The 12,209-nt window shown below is 45.2% G+C and overlaps 1 protein-coding gene across 2 annotated transcripts; it reads right to left on the reverse strand.

Moving 5' to 3' along the window:
* Positions 1-914: 914 nt before the first annotated feature.
* prdm2b (PR domain containing 2, with ZNF domain b) lies at positions 915-10,342 on the reverse strand. 2 transcript variants are annotated; one of them, XM_076110523.1, is made up of 4 exons: positions 10,221-10,342; positions 7,749-7,832; positions 2,993-7,572; positions 915-2,579 (listed from the first exon to the last, which is right to left on the reverse strand). In XM_076110523.1, exons 2-4 carry the CDS (start codon positions 7,765-7,767, stop codon positions 2,562-2,564), a joined length of 4,617 nt encoding a protein of 1,538 aa, XP_075966638.1. In that variant the 5' UTR covers positions 7,768-7,832; positions 10,221-10,342; the 3' UTR covers positions 915-2,561. The 2 variants fall into 2 exon arrangements, with proteins under 2 accessions (XP_075966638.1, XP_075966639.1); XM_076110524.1 differs by lacking the exon at positions 10,221-10,342 and adding an exon at positions 9,705-10,135.
* Between the last annotated feature and the right edge of the window lie 1,867 nt (positions 10,343-12,209).

Genomic DNA, 12,209 nt, shown 5'->3' on the forward strand with positions numbered 1-12,209 from the left:
AGACACTTACGTTACAATATGGTGCTTAAGCAATAAATGCTTAGAAGGGATAAAAGCCAGGCTCAAATTCACAGGATATTTTTACATTAAGTTGTTCAATTTAATTAAATTCAAACCAATTCAATAAAACTGCTCCTTTTAATGCGATATCCTTATAAAACTCTGAAAGCAAATATCTGTGGGTAACAAACTAGTCTTGCACAACGTGCTCCTGTTTTCCTCTCCACCGAGTGAAGCCACACAGCAGAGGTAAGAATTGAAGGTACTGTAGGACTCGCATGTCAACCTCTCTGACAAGTGCACTGCTCCCAAAATAGAAAACAGATCTCGCAGCAACTAGCAAGCCGACGATGGCCACGGCCCTCCAGTAGCAGCTCGCTGACCTGCGGAGTAGACGCAGCGACTTAAAATCTGATTTATGTGAAGCACTGCCATCTATCGAATTCAAATAAAACGGAAACTAAAATACCTTTTTCATAATCCTACAGATTCCCTGACAGGCTGAGTGGAGAAGGCAATCAGCAAATGCAATTTGGAAAACTTTATTACAGCCGAAACAGCAGGGACATCTATTATATTAACATAAAGAAATAAAATGAGAAAAGGTCTCGGTGAATAAAATAGCCTTAAAGGAGTCAGAGCCAGTTAATCTCTTTCTCTCTCTATTTCCACAAAGTAATTGATTTTTAAATAACCAGTAAACTGTAATGTAGAAATACATTAGTTTACATCGGGAACTTGAAAACTCCCTTTCTATAATGCACGTTTCTATAAAGTATGAAATTGAATGAGTGGAAATGGACCTGGATCAACGTCAGAGGACCATTTCCATCCATTCAACTTATTCTTTTACTCGCGTCTAGCTGAGCTTGTATCATTGGAAACCACGTTAGCAACGACAATGTAAGCTTAAACACAATTTGAAAAACTTTTTTTTATTATTATGTCAATTACAGCAATGTTTTACTTGAGGTCATTCGGGATTTTTGTCTTTGTTCATCCTTAAATACATAATCTTGATTTTGCTGAAAGGCAAAACATGAAGACTTCGCGTGGAAATTAAATTAGTTTCAAATCATATTGTTCAATTTACTTTCCCATAACATGCTACAAGCGTTTAAGCACGGCCTCCGGTACAACTGGATGTGGGTCAAGAGTGAGAAGGTGGGATGAGCAGTGGAAAATATTAACTCAAAATAAGAAGCTTTCCATCGGTACAAACTCGACAAATATATCAACGCACAGACACAAAAGATGACTTTGTCCTCAGAAGAAACGTCGTTCAGTTAAGTTACTATGGTATGGCTCCTGAAAGAAAATGGACACATGAAACATCTTTGCACACATCCACTTACAACGGACAAAAACACTGCTGCATTCAATTTATTTGAGGATTCGAGTTATTATCATGCATTGTTTGCATATAAAAAGGTGGTTCATGTGTCATTTTCCTGTGTCAAATCGCTTAACGGAAACAACCAATTCAGCTGTCTGTTGGCTGTAAAAGCAGTATTTGAGATTAGATGAATACTTTGCACCAATTTGGTGCAAATGACCAGAGTCTAAAAAGTGTCTGAATACATTCCATTATTCACCGTTCAACTAAGCCAATCTCACCGATCCAAGCTAGACATTTTGGCAGTTTGTTTTAAAGTGCTGTAAGAAACACTGGGCTGAATGAGTGTTGCTAAAAATTCTTTTCAAGACATTATTTTAGGAGACCACAACATAGTTTCAATCATTGTACTACTCGAATTAACTGCCGACGTCGGATAAACAAGAATATGAGAAACCAAGTAAAAACATGACATACTTGAGATGCATCCAAAGGAATAGCTGTCAGGCCACACACGCCCGACTAGAACCACACGCATACTTACCACACAGATATACAGTGTTCCTGAGGACCAGTTGCTGCAGTCGACTACTGCCATTTTCATTTTTGTTTCCCAAACAAAAATATACCAGCTAGATATATTCTACAATATAATGACTACAGAAATTTAAATCAAAACATACATACTTTGCAAATCATGTATAAACTGAAGTAGGTGCCCGTTGGGAGAGACATGGAAATTGGCTTTATCTAGTTGATGCTCTATTCTGCACATGCATGAAGAGACTCTGGAAACATCCACAAATCTAAACAACCAAAAATGCGAAAAAATATAGAACGAAAGAATAAACTATTTCCCAACCCTCACTGATACATGATTGCCATTTGCAATATATCAGCTTTCCAACATAACGGAGCCCTAATGTTACTGTTTTGGGTCAAGTAATGACTCGTATTGTATATATTAACTCATTGTCATTTACGGTTTCTTTTTCCTTTTTTTTTTTTTTTTTTTTTTTGCAAGCTGGCTAAAATCGAGGCTCAGTTCAGTTCATAAGATAGACGGAAGATAAAGAGAGTTCCCTCCGTAAATCCAGCAAAGGCAGTTGAGAGACTTCATAACAGTCCCACCACGAAAAGGTTGACCTCAGTGCCTTGATTAGTCCGGAGCATTGCCTGAGAGGTGAGATGAGCTCCCAGATGAGCTCAACAGTGTCCACATGGCTCACTTCATCAGCACTTCCTGAAACACACAAAGACAAACAAAGTTCACCAACAAAGAACTGTGTAGCGACGCAGCGATAAGTCAAGACGGACATGAGCACCCGGGCTTTAAATTCATTTGTTCTTGAATTCAAAAATGCAAGTGTCCAACAGTCCAACTCTTATGAAACAGGATGTTAACCCGTCGCCTGATGTTCATGCTGATATTATTATTAAAGAGCTTTATGAAAAAAACCATGCCGTTTATCTTAAAAAAAACGAGAATCAAGTTTTTCAAAAGGTCCTTAGTTGTAATTAAATGTACACTGGCATGTACAGTGACACCAACAGATCTGCAATAAGCTATTATTTGCCTGGCCAGCTAATGCGTCTCGCCCCAATAAAGACAAAACGAGAGAGAGTCAAAGAAAAGAACACAATGCGCCGTCTCACCTGAGTCTCTTTTGGCTCTTGAATTGGTGCTTCTTCTGTTTTCACGTCAACAGAAGGAGCGGCGTTGACCATTTGTAAGCTCCTGGTGACTGGACCACCTACTCTCTCCCTCATCCGGAGGGAGAACCGCTCCTCTTTCTTCAGCTGTTGCGGCGGCGGCGGCAGTGGTGGTGGTGATTTGGCCCCGGCTAATCTCTTGGGTGCTGCCTCTTTGCCCATACGCTGCATTCTCATGGCTGGCCGTGGTTGTGCAGTGTCACTGGGAGTGTCGGGGGCTGACGGGGTGGGAGGTAGAGACTGAACTTGGCCCTTCTTGGTTTTCTTGCTTGCAGAGACTGGTGCTGGGAAGGAGGCGGGCCTCTTTAGTCTGCCCAGTGTCGCAGCAGGTTTTCCTTTGTTTGCCTGGGAGGGTTCAGGGTCTGCTGCTCCAGAGCTGCGAGCTCTGGTCTTTCCGAGGGGTTTAGGCTCCGGCTCCGTCTGCGATATTTCACCGTCCGAGGCTTTCTTTCTAAGCTTTGTGTTTTTATCTGCCACCGACGCCACCTCTTTTTTCACCTCTCCTAGACCCTTTCTGCCCCTTTTAACAACAGGCTTCATGGGACAGCTGACTGCCATGTGTTTACCGAGACTGGCAGGATAAGTAAACTCCCGACTGCAGTGGGGGCAAACGTTAGAGGCCTGCTCTTCTTCAACTTTAACAGTGGCCTTCTTTGCAGTAGTGGCAGCTTTATTCTTCTGTGAAATCGCTTTCTGGACAAGCTGGTTTTTCTTCTTACTGAGGGAACTCATTTTTGTTTTACCATTCGTGTCTTGATTAAAGTTAAGTCTTTTTGGCTGACCCATTCTACGGAAAGGACTCTGGCCTGCAGCGGCTGCCGAGGGCGACACGACTCCGTTGGGACTCTTCACTATTTGCTTGAGGGGGATGGGGTTTTTCTTGGGAGTGTAGCGCTTCTTATCACTGGCACTGGCACAGGCCAAAATGTGCTTGTGCAGTTCGGGCATGTTGTCAAAGCTGTTGCCACACTTGGTGCAGCGTATGGCAGTGCTGAAAGTTTGTGGTATGTTGTGGGTGGTGAAGTTAGTAGCCGAGGCCACCGAGCCAGCATGGGAACGGCTGTGATAAGGAAAGGGGGGCGGTTTGTAACTGGGGTAGTGTTGGTTAATGCCAAGGCGAACATCCGGGGCTTTCGGCTTCCCTCCTTCTGAGGCCATGATCTTTATTGTAGTGTACAGCTCCTCATTGGGGTCCTCCGTCCCGTCCTCTGTGTGATTACCGTTAACGTCGGGCTCTTCTTTCGCTACGTCGGTGTCAACGTGTGGAGCGGCTTCATCGGTCGTCTCCGGTGCTGGTGTTGAAGGACTGCTTTCCTCTTTGGCTCTGGATGGATCCGTGTAGTTCTGTGGCCTAAGCTTGCCACTTTCTACTGTGGTGTGTGAACATGTCTCGTTTGGATGCAAATCCTTTTGGTGCTGCTGGAGGTTACAGAGAAATGCAAACTCCTTGGAACAAACGGAGCACACAAAAATCCTGCCCACTCCGTGTAGCGCTGTCCGGTGAGCCAGCAGGGCTGGAGCGTCGCCAAACAGCTGCACGCAGAATTCACATTTGAAGGGCCAATCGGCAGCATGCTCAGCGATGTGTCCGCTGAGCTCTTTGATGGAGTCGAACGGCTCCTCGCAGACATTACACACAAAGGTCTTGCAGTATGTCGAGTCGACGTCCTCCGCCTCAGAGGTTTTGTCGGACGGTTTATCGGGAGCAGCAGGCTGAGGTGAAGAGTCAACCCCATCCGGGGGGGCGTGATTCATAACGGGCAGCTCATCTACGCAGGGCTGAGGCTCTTCTTTTATCTTAATCTGAGGGAGGGATTGTAAAACCAGTGTCGGGGATGGATCATGAGATGCAGGAGGAGGAGATGATGAGGAAGATGAGGATTCTGGCTGGGGTGAGAGGGCAGCAGGAGTTCCCTCGGTTACCGAGTCAACGTTTTGGTTCATTTTGCCGTTTGCCATTGCGACGGAAGATGCAGTCGGGGAAACATCTTCTTCCATAGCGGCCAGATCGACCGATGTCGGCTCAGGCCGGCTTAATGACAGCGAGCGGTTATCGGGATCTTTAAGCGGAGTGTTCGGGAAGTCCTGCGGCTCAGAGATATGGTCCCCTTCCTCGTCTTCTTCACCAAACAAATTGTCCTCAGAGTCAGACAGAGGATTGTGTTCAACCGATCTTGGTGACATTTTTGGCGAGAGGACGGGAAGAGGTCTTTGGGCAGAGAAGTCCGACGGCTGAGAAAGAGGCGAGCTAGGCATAGCTGGCGGAGACGGTATCGTAGGTAGTAGAGGGGGCGGTGGGGTCGGGGATGTCACGCTGGAGCTATCGGGGGAAGGGGGGTTCATGGTGACAGGGGTCAAAGAGGGTGGAGAGGGGTGGGCAGACTCAGTCGCAGTGCTTGGAGAGCGAGAATGGAAACAACTCAAATTTGCTACGGCAGAGGGGCCCTCCTCTCCTGGCAAAGGTAGACCTAAATAATCATTCATCAGCACCTTTTCAAGCATGCTAGTGTTCGGCTTTCTCTTTTTTATCAGTGGCTGTGGGGCTGGACCGCCCTTTAACTCCGGCTCGACGTTGCTCTTCCGATGGAAGCTTAAATCAAGAGCTGAATCCCCGAGCACCTTGTTCGAGCTCTCCCTCCACCTGCTGACAGAGTTTGACAGATCCAAGGGCTGCTGATTACAGGAATTTCCACCGCTATTAGATGAGGTTTGGCCGTGCATATTATTGTCAGAAAGGTTCAAGCTGTCTCCATCTTCTTTGTCCAGTAGGCTCCCAGGAGGTGACTCACTGCGGCTTTCCAGCTTTGGCACCTTTAGGGCGAATGAGCTCACCCCCTCGGATTTATAGCTCTCCGTTTTACATGCAGGACTGAGTTGTGGAGATGACGGGGGAGAGGATGTTCTTCTTTTAAACCGGCCTGAGGCCCCTGGCAGCTGCGTGACTGACAGCGGCGAGGCCAATCTATGGCTTTCTGTTATCAGGGCAATGGTTGATTTCTGAATGTCTTGTGTCTGAAGGAGCTGTTTGAGCTTCGGCGAGAGATAAACCGTTTTCTCTCGTTGAAATGCTGATGAATCGGCAGCTTGTTGGAACAGCCCACCCACTAACAAGTTAGACGAGGAAGACGTAGAGGATGATGACGACGACGAAGAGGCTGCGAGGGATGCCGACTCCGTCTCGACTTTAAGGCTGGGAACAAACGGAGGCGTGGATGTTCTTCTTTTTGCTGCCGGCTGGCCGATGTTGGACATTTGCTTCGGCGCACCGGTTCGACCGTCCACCTTCAGCGCCTGGCTGATCTGATTTGGACTGAGGATGACTGTGTTCAGACCGAACAGAGCCGCAGATCTGGAGTCCACCTCTATCACATCGCAGCTGCTCACCGAACTGGTGGACACAATCTTGCCGTCAATGTAGAAGCTCAAATTCTCAGAGATGTTTTTGGATATGTCAACTGCGTAATCATCCCGGTCTACCTCGTCTTCTGTGTCCGCACTGGGCACGTAGACGGGCGGAGGGCTGGTGCTCGGAGACTCATCAGGCTGCTGCTGCTTCTTCTGCACTGATGCCTCTTGCAGCAGCATGCCTTTCCTGCGAACCCCCTTTGGTAATAAGTGCCGTTCATGTATTCTACGTTGGTGTCGGCGCATGTTTGTGTGTGTGCCAAACGCTTTATTACAGTACTTGCAGGGATGGAGTTCCTTTGACTCCCCATTTTCATCCAAGATAAAAGGACGGTCAGCATAAGGCCCCAACTCCTTTCTCTGCATCTCAGAGTTGTGCAGAGGTACTCCAGTAACCTGGGACCCTATGGCTATATAGTGACTCGTCGGGCTGGTGCAGTCGGGACTCGAAGCATCGGTGTGCATCACAGGACTGATTAGAGTGGCAGTGCCTGCCAGAGAGCCGGGCCTTTTCTTAAGCCCACTCTCGTGCCGTCTCTCATGCCGCCGCCGCCCCACCTGCGAGCCGAAGGATTTACTGCAGTACCGGCACTTGAACAGTTGCGTTTGCTGGTTAGTGATGGCATGAATGTGTATGTGACGTTCCAGACCCTGTCTGGTGGAGAAGTGGCGCTCGCAGTGTTGACAGGGATACGACTCTCCATGGGGATCGTCCTCAAGGTCACCATCGGGGTCTGGGTCAAGATCAGGATCAGGATCAACCTGCGGTTCTTGCCCCGCAAGTGAGGAAGACTCAGCCTTTCCCTGTGGATCCTTATGGCTTTCTTCACCGCAGGTCAGCAATGGGCTCGGCTGCTTATTTTGCATGGAATCAGCGGCAGGTAAACGCGGAGAAGTTTGTTGCTGTGCTTCACTCGAATCCTCAGCAGCATCCTCCTCCTCCTCCTCCTCCTCCTCCTCTTCTTCTTCTTCCTCTTCCTCCTCCCCATTTCCCTTGTGAGTCATCACTGTTGACATGTCCCCCACACCGCTACGGTCAGTGCTTCTCATGGGATGGGTTTCCTGGAGTTCCTGTGCGGGCCCTAAGGTTGATGGCCCCTCGTCCTCCTCCTTCAGACCTGTAAACAATTTAGCACGAGTGTCAAGTATTGCTTTTTCTACCAAACCATTTCAGGAGTATCTGTAAACAGTTAAAACTATTTTTTTTCAAATAGGCTGAGTAAGTACCTGAGACATGATTATAAATAAGTGGGTGAAAAATAAGCCAATTATCGGCAACAATAAGTCACCTTACCTTCTTCTCCATCCCACATCTCCTTGACGGTAGGTTTGGTTACGCTTGCTTTCTTGAATCCTCTCTCCAGCAGCTTTCTTCTGGCTGCAAGCACACACACACACACACACACACACACACACACACACACACACACACACACATCTCTGTGTTAGACTTGATCAAAAGCAAACAGGTTTAAGATGAAGAGTGTAAAAAAACTAAGAATATTAGTATATCAAGACATTTTTAAACAGTGCTAGTTTTTTCCCACAAATACTCCATGAGCAGACTTTTCCTCAAAAGATGCATGTATAAAAATGACTATTATAAGAACAATTGTTATAACATGTTAGGGTTAGCCCTAATATGGTAAATGTGGATTTGAGCATTATTATTTCTAAATAACCACATACATTTCTGACTAAATAGCAGGCTTTGGTTATTTATTGCAAACAAAATTCTAGTAGTAGGAGGGAAGCCAAGACTTTAATGTGACTTAAAAGGTGTATTTTACCGTTTTCACCTGGTGTGCTCAAATTACCACATCAAATCAAAGTGGAAAAAAGCATAAAACAGCCTTGTATTACACTCAAAATCATGGGCTTGCATGCATCAGTGATTTAAAGGTCTAACCACTGCCTGACTCAAGAGGCTTCTCTGGGACCTCCTCATCATAGAGAGTGTGTCAACAAGGTCACCTGACCTGGACTACAAAGCCGTATTTATACCAGAGAAACACATGCTGCAGGTCAGTCATCTGACCAGCATGGTCACAGGTATTCTGCTAAATCTACCGCAGCAACACAACTACACAATCATTTGTATAAGTTCACTAGTATTTGGGGGCCCTAGTCTTTTCTGTCACAGATGAAGCTAGCTAGGATAGGTAAGCTAACTTCACCACGGTTGACTTTGCAGTACAGTACAGGGCTGCTAAAAGCCACAACACTGCAGCATAACGAGACGACGTGTTCGAGGCCATTTCCTGTAGGGCACATAATAAAGTTCACAAAAGCCACTGTAAAGTTAAAATAAAAACTTAGGACGCTTACATTTTGTTTTCTACCTTATTTCACAGACATCTCAGGGGTGACAGAGACGGATTCTACCTTCTACATGTTGCCTGTATATTTAATTGCATTTGCACGAAAAAGTCAGTCTCTGAATAACATTTGCAAACATGTAACTGGTGCTTTATCGACACAGAGCTATTGCATTCTAGTGGTGGCTTGCAATACTTCTGCAGAGTGTCTTTATCATACATTACAACACACTCCACAAGGCCCCCTATCCCGCATGCCAATGATTTACGGTGAATAGGTGAAACAAGAAGTGTCAAAAACAGACAAGATCAGGCAGCAGATTCTGAATGTGTCTTTTGTTTTTAACTAACCCTCTTCCTCGTGGTCCCGCTTTAACTACCCACAAGATCCATAAGATGGAAAGACTATGTCCAAAGTTCATACTGGGAAAACATGTAATTGTGACATAAAGCAGCCATGTTGATTGTATTTTTAACAATAAGTTGATACGTTGCAGGTTTTCCAGTTTTCATTAATTTGTTGAATACAAAATGTAACGTTATTAAAAAAAAAAGGTTGACGAAATGACGTTTCTGTGGCGTTATGTTCAGGTTGTGTTTGGATGTCTGAAGTCACGGAATGTTACTGATATCAAACCGGACTATAACACCAACTACAGCGACACATTACAAAGAGTTTCACTGCGTTAACCGTATTCTCATCACATCGAGATAATATGTTTTTTAATAATTTACTCCACACTGTTCGCCATCTGTTCCTGTACTCCGTTTCCGTGCACTCGGACCGTAGCCGTTTAGCTTCATGCTAGCATGCAACACCCAAGTCTGACAACTCGATGAACCGGTTATTGTGGCCCCAAAACCAAGTGAACGACCATTCTAGACGCTCTCCGTGACATGTAATAGCTATACGTTAGGTTGTTATCCAATACCTGCGCTCCAATTAGCCTGCAGTTGGATAAGGCAGCGGGCTAACTAGCCAAGCTGCTAGGCCATCACCAAGTAGAGGCTCGCCGATGGATGGCTTTCATGCTTTAGGAACTCAAGGAAGGTCACATCCTCGACAACGTCAGGACCCAGAGGAGGAGGAAAAGCAGCGAAAAGTTGCCCAGCTGCTCGTGTAACAGCTAAACGTGGGATCAAACGGGACCGAGTTGGCCGATCGGTCGTTATTCGGAGCTAAATCTGCTCGCAGCGACGAGTTTCAGATCGGGTATGAAAGTGGAGAAAAGCTCCACACATCGCAACGGTTAACGTTAGCTCCCACTAGCCTTCCTTCGTTTGTAGCTAGCTAGCGTTAGCTCCCCTGTTACAACTTCGACCGAGCAGTGAAGCAATCCATTTGTGGCTCAGTTGGTGCGGCGCGTGTGCAGCACACACGTCAGAGATCAAACCCCCCCCCCCCGCGAGTACAAATGGCATCTCGGTTAATGTAAGTAAGGCCTCACCTCGCTTCGCCCTGGGTGAGTTTTTCCTGCTCAGACTGCTGGCTCTTTCTTCCTCCAGTGCAGCTGTTATCTCCGGGTTGTCTTCCACAGTGTACCACACCAGCAGCTCCTCTCCCGGCCCGATAGGCTGCAACAATGAGAGATGAGGTCGGCCACCAATCACAGCTCGGCTTGCTGGGAGGCAAGGGGGATATTTGGGCCACTGTGCATCTTATCTTGTTTTAGGGGGGGTGGGGGGTGGAATTTGACAGTGTTTTCACCATAGTCTGCAGTATATTCACCACTAGTGCACATTTTTGGATGAGTGTTTATTGTGGGACATAGTTACCATAACTGCATTTAACCACTTTTTTAGATTTGTATGAATCTTAAATGGGCGCTTCATATATCACAGGTAGTGATTTCAAACAGATGCATTTACGCTTTATATTACAGTATATCTCAGTTTTATCCGGTGGTTGAAGAGGGTCAAATTCTAGCCAACCTTTATGATAATAATCAGTTTTGATTGAAACTGTTAGAAAAGTATTACTTTCACTGTTTGTTTATTATTGGGGTTGTAGTTTGCAGTGGTGTTGAACTGGACAGCATTATAATGAGAGGTGTTTTTAACATTTATATACACACGTGCCCCTGTTTGTATGACCTATAGGCTGCATGAATGCGTTTGACCTACCCTTAACACTTTGTAGTAAATGGCTTTGTTGATCTCCAGGGGGAAAAGATTCTGCTCTTCACCGGAGCGTGCCCAGTTCACGTATCGCAGCCAGTTCCCCTTCATGGGGTCTGTGGCGTCCACACACATCCAGCCCCGCGCTGGGAAGTAAATCTATAGGACACACGTACAATTAAGTTTTAGTATATAACTCTAGAGGAACTGGACAGAAGCACTAAATGGGGTCACCTTTACCCAAGTGGGAACTAAAACATAATCAGCAGCATTTGTCATAGCAATGTAACAAAGGTTGCTTTTTTACTTCCTCCAAAACAGCAGTTGTGCCTTGAGATGTTTGAGTTAATATATCGTACAACTCTTACAGGTGACAACAGATTATGTAGGTTACCGACATAATCTTGTGAAACTGTGGGAAGTAGGACTTGTTTTAGCTATGCAGAGAAGAGAAAAGGTGCAGGGGAGGATTTTAGGGAACAACGCCACAAGAGCAGCCTGTAACGTACCTCCCACATGTACACGTTACTGGTCACCTGGGACCTTTTTTTCTTCTCTCCAACAAATGGGCCGAACCGCCGGCCTTTAGGGATGAACTGAGTGGCCCAGACACCTGGAAATAAGAATAAACATGTTATACCCATTACATTTGAGATTTATATATTTTAGCATTAAATATGATACAATTTGTATTGGTTTTTGTTCGATTTTAAATACATTTAGAGAGTTGTTTCACTTAAACAATGGTGAACCTTGAACTTAACCTTACACTCAAGGAAGTGGATCTTCAGGATTGGCATAATGAGGCTGACAATAACTAGAGGTTATTTAAAACTGAATTTTTGTTTTTCAAAAATGTTTTTTTTTTTTGCTTAGCCTTATGTACAAAACAAGTCCGTCTGCGGTGGGTGTGGAAGCCCTAACCTGCCAGTTTAAAAGAAGAGGTACTGACATAATGACATAACCAGCATTTAAATTCACTTTTGTTGACATTATTTGATCATCCTCAAATGCATTAAAAGTTCTTCATTTTTCAACACAGTCTAGTCTCGCTGTCATTTGCTGCTGGAAGGCATTTTCAAAGTTGTACATCAGTGAAATGCAAATTGAAATCAACATGTTAACAGAGGTTAAGTCCCTCCCCCATCTGGTGTCCCCCATGAGACCTTATTTCGTAAAAAAAGTTGTCTGGTAGTCAACTGCAAGAGACAAATATTTTTTTTGATTGTACCATGAATTACAGATATGTTAATTATGTCAATTTAAGAGATAATTTTGCACGTCATGAAATTCACTCTTTGTCGTAGGTTTGCCATAGT

Source organism: Anarhichas minor, unplaced genomic scaffold (genome assembly GCF_050575085.1).
Source record: "Anarhichas minor isolate MPS153535 unplaced genomic scaffold, ASM5057508v1 ptg000043l, whole genome shotgun sequence".
NCBI classification, from domain to species: domain Eukaryota; kingdom Metazoa; phylum Chordata; class Actinopteri; order Perciformes; family Anarhichadidae; genus Anarhichas; species Anarhichas minor.